Here is an 18,233-nt window from a genome sequence, read left to right as displayed (position 1 = left end):
GCCGGGGCGGGTTGCTAGTATTAACTAAAAGCTTCAAAGTAATTAAATAAGTATTAAAAACGTCATTAATTCGACATGTTTAATATGACACATTCTTTAAACTGAGCACACAATGATATAGCTTCCTACTCCAAACTAAACCAACCAAACTTCCAATAAAATGTATCCAATATGTTGACTTGTTTAATTTTGCAGTCCACACAAATAATAATTGCTAAAATCTTAATTAAATTAAAATCTAGTTATTACAGTAAGTAAACCTAATAGTGTCATATAGTAAAAAAGAGAGATTTACTTGATGTGCTGTTATACAGGGTATTTGGAAAACAAAATTTAAGAGGGTGAAAGTAGACCCAAAAATAGTAAAAAAAGTTCCTATAAACATTGACCCTCCGGAGCACCGTTACTGAGATATGGAGTCTTATCATTTGGATATGTTTTAAAATAACTTTCTTTCTGATTAAGATAACGGAATGAAAATTGTAGGTAATAATCATACCATAAGGGTCTTTAATTACCATAAGTTTCGTCAAAATATCGGTTATAAATAAGAATAGTTTTGTAACTACTCTTAACAGAAATTTTTCGATTTTTTTTATTCCTTTGAACTATCAAGAAATATTATTTTTTTAATGAATTGGACTTTTTTTAATAAAAAATGTTCCTACTTTTTTTTCGAATTCTGCGTAGTTGTCAGAAATAATTATTTTTTAAATAATGTATGGCTCAAAACAGTAAATTTTTTTTAACATTTTCACATAGTAGGCGTCTTTCATAGTGACAGTGTCTTTGTAATGATACTAATGCTATGCATTTCATTTATAGTTTCTGTAATGGAAATAGTCTGGCCCCTCAAAGATGGTATCGGCATATTCACGGTTAGTAAAAGCGTGGTTGTAAAAAAATCGAATGAAATGCGAAAAAAATCCAATTCATTAAAAAATAATATTATTTGCTTGATAATTCAAAGGAATAAAAAAAATTCGAAAAGTTTCTGTTAAGAGTAGTTACAAAACTGTTTTTATTTATAACCGATTTTGATGAAACATGCTAGTTAAAGACCCTTATGGTATGATTATTACCTACAATTTTCATTTCGTTATCTTAATAAGAAAGAAAGTTATTTTGAAAAATATCCAAATGATAAGACCCCTTTGGAAGGCCATATCTCAGTAACGGTGCTCCGGAAGACCAATGTTTATAGGAACTTTTTTTTACTATTTTTAGCTCTATTTTCACTCCCTTAAATTTTGTACCAACTTTTCCAAACATCCTAAAAAAATAAGTACGCTTATCAGTTATTTGGTGTAGATACACCATGAACATTTTCTATTTACAAATATTATTCTAATAATTTTTATTTATTTTATGCTACCATACAACCATCTACGCTCATACCAAAAGTATGACCACTTTTTATGCTATGTATGGCACTTATTCAAAAAGATTTAGGAATAGATACGTCATGAAAAATTGAGTGAACATCGAAATGAATTTTTTTGTAAAATTATTGAAGTTGTAATATTTTCAACCCTTACATCGCTGGGCTACTGAAGTTCTAGCGTCTTTCGCGTTGTGTACTGTCTCTCTCCACATGGCCCCAGGCGATCCTGAATACTGAAATCCGATTTAACTATTAACGTTTTTCCGATACTGTTTACATTAGTTTTTCAAGTGTCAACGGCTTACGTGTCTACTCGGAGTTGATGGGTATCGTTTTAATTTATGGTGAAGCAAGACAACCTTTGTGTTAGTTCGTAGAAACTGGGTAAGACAGGCTCAAAGTTAATCTGATGCAGACAGAATTGGGAATTGGGAATTGAGTTTCACTCAATTTTTATCTTATAATGCAATAACAAGGCACGTCTTCAGATGTCGATATGTTTGTACATCGTCTGAAATTATTTATTTATATAACTATCCTAACATTGTCTCTGTTTATTTAGGTATTTTGTTATCTGCGAATAAAAAATAAAATGCCAATAAACAAATTTTTGCGTTAAAAAAGTCACAGGATATTTCTATGAAACTAGCCTAATAAAAAATCTCACATCGAAAAAACAGATAAAAACATAGCATAAACTTCTGGAAAAACTATATTTTTTCATTTTCGAAAACTAAAAAATTTTCTTGTGTTTAATTAAAATGTGACAATTTCCGTAAGTAACAAAATACCCAAACCAATATACAGGGTGTTTCTTAATAACGTGCTAATATTTAAGGAGGTTATTTTTGGGTCCATTTTAAGAAAAAAACTTCATAAGAACATATGCCCCAAAAGTCTTAACTTTTAAACTACAGAGTGCTAAAGTTTTATGAAAAAGCATTTTTTTATGATAACTTTGGTATTACTTACATTAGATATTTTTTTCAAATTTATTATTTTTGCCAGTGGCGTCTGTACAGGTTTTGTATTGAATATTTTTGAAGAAAAATATGTTACGCCACTGCTTTTTCTTAAAGTAAAAATCAATTTTGAAATCCTCATTCCTTTCTGAGCAAATATGGTGTCTTGAATTGTTTTCCTTTGGTGTACGGTTTTCGCATAAAAAAAACAAAATTCATTCATTTGCATCTTAAGAGAAAAAAAAAGATTTATGTAACTTTGAACAATAATTTATTGAAGATAATAACTTTTAAACGTTGAAATTATGAAACTACAGTAATCTACATACATTTTGGAATGGTAAAAGGAAATTACCCTGGCGTAACATATTTTTCTTCAAAAATATTCAATACAAAACCTGTACAGACGCCACTGGCAAAAATAATAAAATTGTTTGTACATCTAGATGAATAGAAGGCATGTTCCAAATTTGAAAAATATCTAGGGTAAAACAAAAGTTATTACAAAAAAATGTTTTTTCATAAAACTTTAGCACCCTGTAGTTCAAAAGTTAAGACTTTTAGGACATATGTTCATATGCAGTTTTTTTCTTAAAATGGACTCAAGAATAACCTCCTTAAATATTAGCACGTTATTAAAAAACACCCTGTATATAGAAACGTGTATTGTTTTTCAGAAGAAGCAAAATATATAAAACTATGGTGAAGCTGACTTACCTGGGTAACATTCTGTTTAATAATTGTTCAGTCTTTTTCTTCTCTATGTCTAGCTGTTCGGTTCTTTCCCTTATAAGTTCTTCAAGGTTATTCGAATATTTCTCTAGCATCTGAAACATTGTGTCGACGATGTTGACTTTTCTTCCATGATTCAGTTTTTTAAAGTGTTCGTGGACAGTGTTGAAGTCCGGCCTCATTTCGGGCTGCTCAGCCCAGCATTGACGCATGATATTTATCGCCTCCGGGGGTGCAGCGCCTTTGCTCACAGACGGCCTTATTAAAGGTGGCGGTCGTTTCACCTTTTCTATTATTTCTGAAACAAATTGTTACGTCAGGTTGTTTACTTGTTGGACACGAATGGGTTAATGTATAAATGGCAAGGCATAATAAAGATTATAGGCTGGAAATTCTCACAAATGTTCTTTTCAATGTAAAGCGTGTAGAATTTATAAAATGCAGAACAGTATTATTGCATGATATTATATCTGCCAAGAGTACCTAGTGTTCAGGAGTTAAGACCAGTAAAGTACCGGTCTGATTCTTTGTTCACCACATGTGAATGCGGAAAGGATTGTTAAGAAAAAGATCACATATTTCAAGAAGGAAAGAACATGGAAATCGAACAACGGCCAAATAATACGAATACTGAAGAACAAGTAACGGAGTGAGAGGAGAATGCGTGACACACCACTACGCAGACCTGAAGGCATACACAACGGCACCGGCGATACCTCAGACCAAACGTGAGACCACGCCCACCATATTACTACGCAGCAGTGTCAAATACATGCCCTAGGCCACATCCTCTACCCCACTCAACAGGAACATCAGGGCGGGTCTAAAGTATCTCACCTGTCTGATATACACGGTGCGTGAACTTCATTGCGTCAAAGTTTTAAATCTGTGATTTGAGTATGAGACTTGAATCCGCCAATATAGAATTTTAACTAGATGATTTTTAGGTTTTATGGGTGGTTTTCTGGTGTTTACACGAAGCTGAAGGGCTGCAAGAGTTGACTGAACATAGATATATTGGGTACCCGTGTTATCAGTCAGAAATTGGAAATTTGGAATTATAAAACTTCACTTACATTGGTTGTCTACATTTTTCTTTGAAATTTTACAAAGAGAAAAGAAAGCCACTTAGAAAGCTTAAAGAGAAACTTGAATGCAATATTCATAATATTTGGGGGTTGTAAATATCAAATTTTGAACATATCAACAAAATCTATTATGATTTGCTTAAGAATCACTGAAATGTGAATTAGAATCAAATGTCACGGTTTTGCATATTTTAGGCACTGATGTAGATTTTGCTGCAGCAAGATATTGTTAGATATATGAACTTTGTAAGTGTCTACAATTTATGTATTCTGTTCTGTTGATATTGGTAGTGATTTCTTCATTTATGTAGATGGCTTTGTTACCTTTAGATATAAGTAAACAATCTCGTGTATGTCCATATTTTCATATTAAACTACGATAATATTTGTTAAAAAAGAAGAACTTAGAGCAAAATTATAATTAAGAATTCTAAAAATACTTTCTGACCAATAAAATCAGTTCATATATATTTTTTAATATAAAATCAAATAATAAATCTTTGAAACGAATTAAATTACAAATATATTTTCATTTTTATTTTTCCGCTAGAAATATTAGTCAAACTATTCATTTGCCATTTTAACAATTAATGAAACAATCAAATAAAGTAAATAATGGTTGTAAATTGTTCTTTGAATTGACGTAAAATATATTTACAAAATAAAACCTATTTCAAGGATTTGCGTCAAAGCACATTTATTTAATTTATAACGAATTTGCCCGGTAGCTGCAAGCCTGAAACATTTATACAAATAAAACACTTAATCCCAAAAGCTAATTCTATTGTCATTAGCAATTTCGTGTAGTTATTCCATAAAAAAAAGTAAAACGTAAAAGAGATATAAATTTATGTATAGGTTTACTAGATAGCATTCAGTCGTTCAGTAGTTTCTTTTGTATTTCACTGAAACTGAATTGTTTTATTGTAAGTTCCTCATAATCCCATCCCATAATAGCTCATATATATCAGAAAAAGTTATGTTGAGTGTATATTAACAAAAAAATATAATTAGATATGGTAGGTATGGTGAGTTTAGGTTAGACTAAAAAATAATAACTCGAAACTCATATGTTTTTAGAATCGTTAGTGATTAAAATATTAAAAGTCTCTATGCAATTTTAAAGGTTAATTTTACCAATCCATTTAATATCAACGACTTCTACAGACTAGTTTTATATATTTGATTAAATTTGTAGAATGAATTTAAAGTACAAGGTATACAGGGCTGGAAAATCCACATGGTCTATCTGCCTTTACATGGCAGCGACAAAGTAAAGTAAAGAAATCCGTGCGATAGACAAGGATAGCTATAGTGAAGACGTTTCATAATCTGAATAGTAACCGTCCGTTTCGGGTTAGAAATGGGATTCAAAATTGTAATCGCCTGTCATAATCGTCTTCCAAAAGCTCTTGGACAAGACATACCTTATAGGGGTGGTATTTCTCTTGTTTCAGAAACATTCGAATTGCAGTTCGAGAAGCATCGTGATTGCGGGCCAGTGAAACAGTTGAAGTATGATGATTTTCAACAAGTTCTAATGCAATGTCTAATTTCTTTTCTTCATTCAAAGCACGCGCCCGTCCAGTTTTGGGCAAAGTCTGTACTGTACCGTGTTCCTCAAATTTGTGAAATATTTTACTAACTGTCCCTTGCGAGATTTGGTTTTCGGGATATTTCGCATTAAATAAATCGCGCACTTCAGCCTGACTTCTTATTTTGTCTCCACATCCAAGCAATATCAAGATTTCGATGCGTTGCCTTTCCGACAATACCATTGCAATTCAGTAAATAAATTGATTTTAACACTATAGTAACGTTTCGAACTCCAATTTACAACTAAAGCGAAAAATTAACCAGAAAGCCTGGCAAGTAAGAGGTGCCAAGATACGAAACATAAAAAATATATCTTTTTTGCGTTAGCAGCGATAAGTACAGTTTCAAATTCTTTATTTTATTCTGTGTAAATTCATGGAGGATAACACAAGATAATTAAATTTTATTTACAACCCTAAAAACCTTGCTAAAAACATAATAAAAATATGTAACCTACTTCAAAACTACAAGCAGTTCGTTTTCTCGTATTATTCCCTGCCTGCTCCATTTGTCAGATACGTCACATTCGCTAAGTTCTTTATGCAATTACAGAAGTTTTCTCTGTTCCTTGTAGCATCTTGATAAAATTTGTTATTTAAGCCCCTGCAGAACAAGTAAGTATCTATCAAGGAATATATTAAAATTGTTTTTCAATGTATTTGCTAAACTGCAAATAGCAAACTATATGCAGTCGAAGTTTGAGAATATCAATACAATCTCATCACCTTACCTTAATTTATGCGACGATTTGCAAGAATTTGTTTACAGCTGGAAGTTCTTTGTTGCTTTCTGTTCCACTTTTCTTACTTGCTGCCATTTCGAACTTATCTATAGTTTATAATACAGGGAAGGAAACGTAACGAACAAACACGTCCACTTAGTGTATACATGGAGCGTAAAGAACAAAGAATTCTTCGTTTTATTTGGACATTGATAAAGAACGTGTACCTTGCACACAAAGTACGAAGGCAAATCGAAGTTTAATTTTGCGTACGTAGTGATAAAAAAACGCTATAGGATTATATTACCTTACTTAGCGGTACCTCAACAGTCTGCAGGGGTGTATAAAGTTTTTTTTAATCCTGGAAACGCTAATGATAGTATCATAACATGGTTCGTTAAAATGCGGACGATAAAGAAATTTACTTCATCATCATTCTGCAGCTTTTGTTTTACTCTTCGTTTCTATGGATCCTGAAACAATCGTGCTTTACCTTTCGTTAGCTAAATCGTTACATACAATGTGGCCCATCGAAAACATATCATATGGCATAACTGCCAGGAAAAGGTCTTGTCGAAAAAATACTAAAACACATCGATTTTGTTTGTGATGAGGACAAATTTTGACGTGAAACTCATGGCCCAAATTTCACCCTCCTAGGCGGGGGTGTCATCCTCCAAAATTTTTCAATTGGGAATGGGGGTCAAGTGATGCGTCATTGAAAATAGTTTTTGATTCTGTATATACTGGGGCTCCGTTTTTGAAATTCGGTCAGTTCGTTTAGAAGTTACGAAGTCTTGAAGTTTCATTAATACATTTCACGAAAAATGCAAAAATTAAATCAATTTCATTAAAAAAAATTACCGCATCACGAAGTACAAGTAAAATTGTGATATTCCCGTTTCCCCAGAAGTTGCGGATTTTCTTAAAAAAGTATCTTGCCCACCCAGTATAATTTAAAATCACTTTTAATGCCCTGTTAAATTTCAGAATTTTTATGCCCATATCCAATTGTTTTATTGTTAGATACATTTTTACAATTTACACACTATTATTTGATATCTTGAGGAATCGTTTTTCCTTAACATTATTTATTCATTTGTTATTGATTGATAAGTTCTTATATCCAAAGAAACTACTTCGATAACAATTTTATAAAAAAAATATATGAAGACTTTGTGAAATATTCAATTCTTGATATACACGCCTCTTATTCTTTTAATTGTACATATGGCATTTAAGAGGAAATTGCTTTCTCATATTTGTAAATACAGTATTCCCAAACTCATGATTTATGTCACTAACGTAGCGAAAACAGAACTTCCTTGACCCATTTCAAACACTCGTTTCCTAGTCTACGCTGGGTAATCCCTGGAACATTACATGGCCGTGTTAGCAAGTTTGCAAAATCCTCATGAGGCAATCATTTCAAACTCCAGAATCACTGGCAGTTACTTTGCATTCACCCAGCCACAGAAATAATAACGGACAATTTCTATTACAATTTAGTATTACTCAGTTGAAATTGAATTCAACATAGCGCTATTAAATTTGTAATATACCTACATATATGTATTTGCTTAAATTTTCATTGGATATAGGATAATCCTTACTTATATTTTATTACCTAATAATATTTTTTTTACTGCGAGCGTAAAATACTAGCTACATACAGTTTTTGGAAATAGCAAAAATGTAAAATATGAAAATTATACTGTAAAAATAAAACGTTGATGGTTGTTTATCGGTTATTGCCTTTTTATGCCTTGCGGGTATACAAATACAGGGTGATTCACAACTTATCCAAAAAAAATTTGGGAATAGATGCAGCATGAAAAATGGAGTCAATATCGGAAAAAAATTTTTTGTAAACTCCATATAGTTTCCGAGAAAAACATTATTGAAGTTGTATTACTTTCAACCATTACATAGCTGGACAACTGCAGTCTCTAGCGTCATTCGTAATACGCGTGTAGAGCCACATGGCCTCAGCGACTCCGACTGAAATCCGATTTTACAGTCGTCGTTGCCATAGTGTCTACAATAGTTTTTTAACAGTTAGTGTTAACAATGGCTTGCGTGTATAACAACTCGGAGTTGATGGATATCGTTTTAATTTATGCTGAAGCAAGAAAACATTTGTGTTATGGTGAAGCATTTGTGTTATTGTGAAGCAATACAACATTTGTGCTAGTTCGTAGAAACTGAGTAAGACGGACCCAAATGTGTTTAGACGTCGGTGGACAAAATTCTGAACAGTTGTAACTTTAGGTATGTCAAATGATTGTATTGTTTAGAGCCACAAATTAATTTTATTTTTGACTTTTTCTTTATAAAATTGTATTTGTAAGAGTCCCCTGTACATCCAGAATTTTTTTTTGGATAAGTTCTGAATCACCTTGTACATTTTGTAACCGAATATCTATGCATAAGCTTAATAGAGATCTTTAATCAGTATACTAAAAACTATACCTATTCTATAAAATGCTAATATTACATAGGAGGTATGTTCAGAAAATAACCGAACTTTATTTGAAATGGCCTTTAAATATGCGACGAACTTTGATGTCACCATGACGAATTTTGATATCATCAATAGTCTAAAAACTGCGTCCTTTCAGCACTGACTTTAATTTCGGAAATCTGATTTTTAGCACAAAACTGATGAACTGACAAAGATGAATGTGTCGGTGCATTGTCATGGCACAAGAACCATAAGTTGACTCGCCACAACCCTGATTACTTTCTGCGGATTTTTTTCACGTAACCGTTGTAAAACGTCTTGATAGTACACACGGGTTTCTGTTTCATTTTGAAGCTAGGATTCAAAATGGACAGTTGCATTAAAATAGTGGGCATCACTCTAACATTGGATCAAGACTCACGTGCTCTCTTGAGGCGGGGAGATTCTTTGTCAATCCATTGTAATAATTAAACTTTTGTCACAATGTCGCGTCGTAGCTGTAAGCGCAGCTTTCATCTCCCGTTATAATCTTTTGAATTAATGTTTCATCGTCATTGGATTGTTCAAGGAGTTGCCAATAAACGTGCACACGATTTTCTTTCTGTTGTTGGGGCGTCAAACAAATGAGATGTTAACCTCTTCTGCAATTATTGTAACAATAAATCTGAGATTTGCACGCACCAGATCTTTGACTCGCTGAACGTGGGAGTCATCACTTGAAGTCGAAGGCCTTCCTGGTCGAGGATCATATACCTATTATATTTTATTAATTGCACCATAAACAAGAAATATTTTTCTCAAGCATTAGAATTTTGCATCAAATCAAACAAATAAACTACGCAAAGGTATCAAAATAAACAAACTCTTTTGACTCTTGACAATATCTCCCTTATTATAAGAGATAGTCCAATTAAACCTGTTACCACTATAATCGTAATAATGTGCTCTATCCGATTATATAAAAATATACAAAGTACTACATTTCCATATGTATCTACATAGTATTTCCTATACATCTCACTTGAAGCCATCACTTTTGGGAACGCAAAACATTATTAAACATAAAAGTTCTATAAATATTTATGATATCATAGTAAACAAAAGAACATCGCAAAAGTATAGGTAGAAATAAATTGACTTTTTCAATATAACAAACTGTACGTTTTTACACTTATTTGGATATAACACCCGGCTACATTGATACAAAGTTTGACAATGTAAAAATTCATTTTTCTAACTGCAGTCGTTTTTATTTTATGTAAAATACCCCCATAAAATTAAACAAGGTTTTAGCGATTCCCAAAACGCCTTTTATGCCATATATATACAATAAACATTAACTCTCTTCTATGTTCTAGAAAAAAAAAGGTCACTTTTATTCAGTCATATTTGCATTTACAAGAATTATAGATGTCAATAAACAAGAAAAAAGTGACCATTTATTTGTTGACGACTCATGAAATAAGAATTATTGCATCATACAGAACAATAAAATAAGTGGGAAAATCTTTTTCTATCTCATTTATTTACCCAGTAAAGGAAATGTGGGCGACCAAAAAAATATATTAAGGCATAAATTTTAGGCTCCACACATCTAGACTATTTTCATGGTTTCTATTTTTGTTCCTTTTAGTGAAGTGATATAGGAATCTCGTTTAACTATGTTGAATTAGTGTTATTTATAATACACATTTTTATTTCTTTTAATATTTTTGGTCCAGGTTCATAAATTTTAATAGTATAAGCCGACAGTTTTAAATTAATATATAAAGTAATACTGTTTTTTTTTTACTATAACAATTTGAAATCATTTTTCTGCTCACAATTTCTGCAGAGGTTTATTTCACAGAGAAAACAGCTATTAAATGTAGATATACAGGGTGATTCACAACTTATCCAAAAAAATTTGGAAATAGATGCAGCATGAGAAATGAAATCAATATCGTAAAAAAAATTTGTAAAATCCTTACAGTTTCTGATAAAAAATATATTGAAGTTATAGTACATTCAACCACTACATAGCTGGACGACTGTAGTCTCTAGCGTCATTCGCCACGTGGCATCAGCGACTCCGAATATTGCAATCGTCGTAGCGATAGTAGTAATATGTGGTGTTTTCAATAAGTTTTTGGTAGTTAGTGTCAACAATGGGTAGTTAGTGTCAAAATTGTTTGCGTATATAGCAACTCGGAGTTGATGCATATCGTTTTAATTTATGGTGAAGTATTTGTGTTATGGTGAAACAAGGCAAAATTTGTGTTAGTTCGTAGAAACTGAGTATAACGGACCCAAATGTGTTTACACGTTAGTGGATAAAATTTAGAACAATTGTTGTAACATCGGGTATGTCAAATGATTTTATTATTCAAAAACACAAATTAATTTTATTAATTAATAAAGGCAAAAGCAGTTAAATTTGCCGATTTAAAATAGATGCGATAAAATTCTATTTACATATTTCTTTCCTTGCGAAAGTTTTTGTCCGTTTTTGTCACACCGCAATGCCGGTCGCATTGTGCGAGGTCAGGTTTTACAGTGGACCAGTATCCAGTAACGTGCAGAAGTGTATTTTTAAATCATTTTCGAACTGCCCTTTTTGATTTTTTCTTTACAAAATTGTATCTGTAAAGGTCCCCTGTACATCCAGAATTTTTTTTGGATAAAATCTGAATCACCCTGTATAAAGAATTAATTGTACTACATTCCATTGTAGACGAAAACTACAAAAAATACTAGTTCAAACTTATAATGTCGAATAGTGGAGTAGGGTAATTTCAAAACTGAAATGTAGATATTTGCTATTTACGGAGAACGGACGGAGAATCTAATGGAGATGATGAAACTGGGAGCCAATAACGAAATAGACTACGTTTCTTGCATCAAACAACCGCACAACTGCGTAATGTGGTTATGGGAGTCATTGGGTCATGGGTTTATAGGGTTATGGAGTTAGGGGACTGGGAATTATAGGGTTAAATATATTCTGTTTATAGAGCCCTGATATATTCCGTGACGAGATCGAGAGCAAGTTAAACTACTAAGTAACGTGGTTATTGGAGTTATCGGTGATGAGGTTATGGGAATATATGGTTATGGGGTTAGGAGGTTTGAGGTTGAATTTATAGCATTATAGGTAGGTACACAGGTCACTTTACAGGACCGTTGTATGTAATAGGACTTGACAGCTTAGCTTGGGTTATGATGTGATATGGGGTTATCGGTAAAACCTGACGTGATGGGGTTAAATATATCTCGGTTCGGATTCAGCGACCTCGAAAACATGAGTCAGACATAGTCTGACATTCAGACTCGAAAAATATTTTTTTATGTGGCTGTGTTATTGATGTAAATGAGGATACATAGATTTTTCCTCCAAGAATCAGTTTACTCTGGATTTACCATAATCCTAGAGTTGGTCATCTAACTTTAGACTTCACAGTTTTGACAGTGTTTTAGAACTACCAGTTTCCAGTTTTTCTTGAACAATAGATAATACACACTTACAAAGCCTTGACGCTTGCATAATATGTATACATGATCTGCGGATACTTATCTTTGTTTTGTTTGTCGAATCTGCAATATCCGGTTAGGAGACTTACCGTTGGCCTTGTTAATCTTAGGCTTTGGTTGAGTACACAGTAAAAATAAGAGAGTAAATTCAAACACATATTTATGTTGGTGGTGCATTTTGAGTGGATTTAATATTTTAATTAAAAAAATGAGTTTTTCAACAAATTTTCTAGGAAAAATAATGAAAACATATTGTATACAAGTCAATCCATTCGTTGTTAATATCACGTCTTTCTGAGTAGGTTGAACACAAATCTGTGTACAAACACTTACCGGTTCTGCCATCAGACAACAACAACACGTTTACTTGGTTCCAATCCAGAATTGATTTTAGTTTAGTTACAATTAAACGTATACCATGGTGTTCAAATATGATGCACATAGTTTAGTAAACTAACTCAGAGGTTATTCAATTATACAGTGTGTTCCGTTTTTCAGGTTAACACCTCTGGAAATGTGAGAAGGCTGTGGACTTTCCGCAAGCCGATTTTCTTACAAATAGTACCCTGAAGGAAGGTTATATTCTACTAATTATTTTATTGATATGACAAAAGCTTGGCCTACTACGGTTTTTTAAAAGGATAGTTTTTCCATAAAGTGGTATTAGGCATTTTTTTATCGAAAAAATAATATTACCAGGCTATTCAATACCCATCAAAATACCCATACACCAAATTTCAACAACAATTGTATATGGGGTGTTTTTTTAAGTGATGCCAAACTTCCAAAAATTAGACAACTAAAAATTATAATAAGCAGGTCAAAGATTGATTGATGAAAACAAGTACCAATCGAACAAAAATACAGACACTATAAATTTAACACTTTTAATAACCATAGTAAAAATAATGATTAACGTACAAAAAATGTAGGTAATGAATTATAAATATTAAGTTGTTAAACAAAAAATTGCAAAACAATCTAAGTTAAATTTTAATTTTTTCGAACTATGGACTTTTACTTTTGGGGTTTTATAAAACAAATAGTTTATAAAAACAGACCAAGGAATTTGGATGACCTAATGAATTACATAAGATAAGCTTGTGCAGAAATTACTCCACAAGGGCTATGTAAATTATTTGGAAAAATGTGTTCGACTGGAAGGAGATTTAGTGGAGAAAACTAAAACTTAATTTAGATTAACGTTTCGCAATTTTTTTATTTAACAACTTAGTATTTATAAATCATTATTTTTTTGTAAGTTATTATTTTTATAATTAGGTAATTAATAATAATTAAACAATATAATTAAAAGTATTAAAATTAGTGTGTATGTATTATTTCTTTGTCCGATTGGTATTTGTTTTCACTTTCATGGCAAACTTTGACCTGCTTAATATAATTTTTAGTTGACTGATTTTTCAAAGTTTTGCACCACATAAAAAACACTCCATAGACATTTGTTATTCAAATTTGGTATATGGGTAATTTGATGGATGTTGAATAGCCTGGTAATATTATCTTTTTAATAAAAAAAAAAATATTACTTTCTGGAAAAACGACCCTTTTAAAAAATCGTAGTAGGCCAGGCTTTAGTCACATCAATAAAATGATTAGTAGAATATAACCTCCCTTGAGGGTACTATTTGTAAAAAATTGGCTCGCGAAAAGTCCACAGCCTTCTCACATTTCCAGAAGTGTTAACCTGAAAAACGGTTTTTTTCCACAATATGCAATTGCATTTTGAAACTCCCTATATTGTGCGTTCTACTAATTTTCAACATCGATCTTAATGTTTGGGCTGGTATTGTGAACAATTCCTTAATAGGACCCATTGTGTTGCCAAACCGCCTCTCTGGACAACATTGTTCAAGATTTTTAGAAAATAATTTACCTATTTGAAGAAATATCTCTGGAGGTAGGGAATGTAATATTTATATGACCGAATAATCTCGCATTGTATAAAAATAATAATTACTTAAACTTAAATTACTTAAATACTGAATTTCCTTATAGATAGGATAGAAGCTTTTTAATTCTTCACACTTGAATTCTGTATACTTTTAGGTCTAGAAATATTTGAAAAGGTAATATAACGGTACGACATTTTTGTAAATGTGTGTAACACTTTAATTCGACATGGTCGCTTATCTGCGCGAAAGAGATGGTATCATCAAATATTTACTATGATGTGTCCCATGAGAATACTACTGATATTCCCATCTGTCTCTAGTAGTTCTCAATATATGCACTTTCTTCTTAGGTAGGTCTCTTTCTACTTTTTACGTCGTACATTTATTATATTAGAGTGTTATCATTACAAAATAATTTAAAAATGCCATATTGGATTAGTGTTTTTAAATTCGTTTATAAGTTAGATCAAATTTACACACAGCTCCCAAATATAATGGAGGTAGAAGCAGGCGCCAACACAGCCAAATGATTAGTTACGCTAGAACTCTTACAAGCATGTATATAGTGTAGGAGTTAAAAGCTTGTTATATTATGCACTATCTTTGCTATACTACACTGAACAATCTCATAAGAATCCCGTTTGAGTAGAATTTCTACATTAACACTTTGCTCCTTTTGCCTCTGGTTTGGTGTATAAACGACACTCTTTGCTATGGCTGTACAACTTTTGACGGATATAATCGACATTTTTAAATTGTTATTAGAAACTAGAAAAAATTTTGAAATGTCGATCAAATACTTATTAAACAAAATAAATATGAACTGCATTAGAGATAACAAAAACACGTATTTTTTAGAAATTAGCAGCAGTATGATATATTTAAAAACAAGAGAAAATGCACTAGGCAGGCAATATCACACTTCACACTTCTAACAAAACATCTTGAAGTTTTTTTCTTATTAGAAGTTCCGAAAAGTAATACTACAAAATGTCTTCCTGAAATAGTTCATTGGAAACACATTTAAATGAACAAAGTAAAAAATTTTAAAAGCCCACCTTATAATTAATAATGAAATTTGACAATAGAAATTGTAGTAGTTTTTCTAGATAAAAACATCGAGTGGGAATTGAGTAGGCAAATATATAGTGAGACCCATTTGAAACCGGGACACCCTCATACAATTTTTATTTACAGGGCGATTTTGACCAACAATTTTTTGAATTGTAGAGGGGAGGAAAGTACTTTAGGACCAAGTGTCATCCTTTTTATATAAAAACCTAGGTCTATCAGATTATTTTGGAGGGTCAAAATTGAAGAAACGACATTAGCTATTTTTTATAAGAGTAGACCATTGGATTAAGCACCTCTTAAAATCGGCCTACACCAAATTTCTTAAAAAAATATCGTTTATTAATAATTCTGTGGCAAAATTAAAGATCACATTATTATGAATTTTTCGCGTCTGACGAAGCAAGCCATGGATTAGAACGTCAAAAATAAATGATAATAACTATTTTTATTCATAACAATATTCAACAAAATTATTGAAGTTTCAGGAGAGAAGAGGTAATTAAATTCTTGTTACCTCCACCAATCCGCCCGCCGTTTATTTCAAGGCACTTATCATGCCTTTTGCGTATGTTCGTGGTTACTATTCTCAGTTGTTTTGGGGTAACATATGCTTCAGTTATTCTAGCGCGCAATTCTTCTACCGACTGTGGTCTTGACTTATACACTTTTTACTTAAGGACGCCCTAAAGGAAAAAGTCGAATGGCGTCAAGTCAGATGATCTTGGCGGCCATTCAATAAGAGGACTGTTTCGTCCTATCCATCGATTTTCAAAATGTTCATTTAGCCATTCCCTCACCACTACTGCGTTATGCACGGGGGACCCGTCTAATAGTCCAGTCATTCTGTACATTTGGAAAAGAAAGTGAACCGGGAAATCCAAATATTTTATATGTTGCGGGGGGTGCTTAGAAAAGCTTAACTTGAGATTTGAGACCAAGATTTCCTATGTGCATTTTCCGCCATCATGGAAAAAGGGGTGGATTTTTGTTTTTGCTATAACTCGGTTCCCCGTCCAGATACAGAATTGTTGTTTTGTTGTTTTTTATTGTTTTTTGTTCCTCTTTCGACGATCTACAATTTAGGTCCTATTAACTTTTCCCCTATTATTGTTAGTTGTTGAAATATCGAACAAAATAGATAAAATATTCGATCTGGTTTTTCGGGTTTTTCTCTTTTTCCTTAATTACTTATTGAAAAAATGTATATTCTGTTCTGACATCCACGAGAGAACGATTTCTCATTGCCCTATATGGCGGTGAGAAGCCCAGCAAAAACATCAATGCGCTACGATATCAACGCTACGCAAAATCTATCACCAGAAATAGATTCAACCTATCATCATTCTCACTCCCACCAACAAGAAGTGTGGCACGACAACACATATTCCGCACGTATCATCAGGTACAAACTTGGCTTGGGTTTTACAAGGATCCGGACGAATGCGTTTGGCGACGAACTGACAACGGTCTAGAGCCGATTATTAACACGACTGAATCTGCTCCGCCCGAGCTTTTGAAGCTAATGTATTACAGAAAATGCGGAACTGCTTGTGGGTGCAGAAGAGCTGGCATTGCATGTTCAATCATTTGCCTGAACTGCAGTGGACAAACATGCAAAAACTTTGCCAAAGTCGATGTCCTGGTCTGTGACAACGAATTAGATTCCGAAGATGATTCAACAGTCGGAGAAAATATGATCGAAGAATCTCCACGTATCGAAAAGTATTCTCAACAGACGGACTGTGAACCAGGGCCGTCGAAGAGAAGGAAGACGTAGATACTTCTTCAACACGAAAACATTCTTGGGAGGTGGTAAGTCATGCAGTGCCTCCCAAAATTAATTTCTTAGAAAGTTTAAAAACACCTGTCCATTCAAATTACCCTCAAAGAAAAAAGGACCAATATTTCTGTTATCAAATATTCCGCACCATATATTTATTTTATGTGAATATTGTCTTTTTGCGTTTATGACCCACTCGGGACTTTCAGCAGACCAATACCTTGAATTTTGGGATGACACTATCCCACTTGTTGTAAACTTAGCCTCGTAAATGAACAAAATTTCCTTAAAGAAGCTTCTATTTTCCATATAATTTTCCTGGGTCCACAAACAGAATTGTATTCTTCTTTTCATAGTATGCTCAGTACAATAGTATGCAAAAATTTAGGCATAAACGGCCTTATTTGGTGCTTGCCACCGAAAGCAACTATCGATATTTTCAAATTTATTGTTTATTTAAGGTTTATTTTTGTGTAGCAAAAGTACCATTGGAATTGTCCTGTGTGTGAATAAACTGCAACTCAATAAAGTAATCTCCAGTATTAAAATCAAGCATTGTCAAGAAAAATATAAAAGAATCAGCGTCTTTCACATTATCACACACTGATATTTAGAATTAACAGATGCTACATTACTTTTTTTATTATTTTTTGTATTAAAAGTAAAAAAATAATATACAAATTAAAAACTTTGTGCCTCTCAATAAGGTATTGATCCTAGCAGTATCACACCTAAAGGATCAAGAAAGTAGAAGGGTGGGGTTATCACATTAAGGAAATAGATAGGAGCAATCCTGTTAAACTGTGATTACGTAGTATTGACAAAGGAAATGCAAGGGAGACTAATATATTTACATATAAATTTCTGCCTCTCTGGAAAGTATCAGAATTGTCCACAAAATCGTATAAAATTAATCGAATTTTTTGTCTTTCTATCTGCTGATGTATTTACCTTATTCCAGTTGTTGAAAAATATTTGAGATACAGGGTGTCCGCAAATTTCAACGACA

The 18,233-nt window shown here is 32.5% G+C and overlaps 1 protein-coding gene across 1 annotated transcript in view; it reads right to left on the bottom strand.

Annotated features, from left to right (window-relative positions):
- LOC108917597 overlaps positions 1-18,233 on the bottom strand; it is a 97,993-nt gene that overhangs the window by 57,364 nt on the left and 22,396 nt on the right. The window contains exon 2 of the mRNA XM_023457374.1: positions 3,064-3,376. Within this exon, the coding sequence (XP_023313142.1) occupies positions 3,064-3,376 (313 nt within the window). The remainder of the gene's footprint in view (positions 1-3,063; positions 3,377-18,233) is intronic.

This window comes from Anoplophora glabripennis, unplaced genomic scaffold (genome assembly GCF_000390285.2).
Source record: "Anoplophora glabripennis isolate ALB-LARVAE unplaced genomic scaffold, Agla_2.0 scaffold58, whole genome shotgun sequence".
NCBI lineage: Eukaryota > Metazoa > Arthropoda > Insecta > Coleoptera > Cerambycidae > Anoplophora > Anoplophora glabripennis.
The sequence above is the reverse complement of the archived record's forward strand: the minus strand, read 5'-3'. Positions and strand labels throughout refer to the sequence as shown.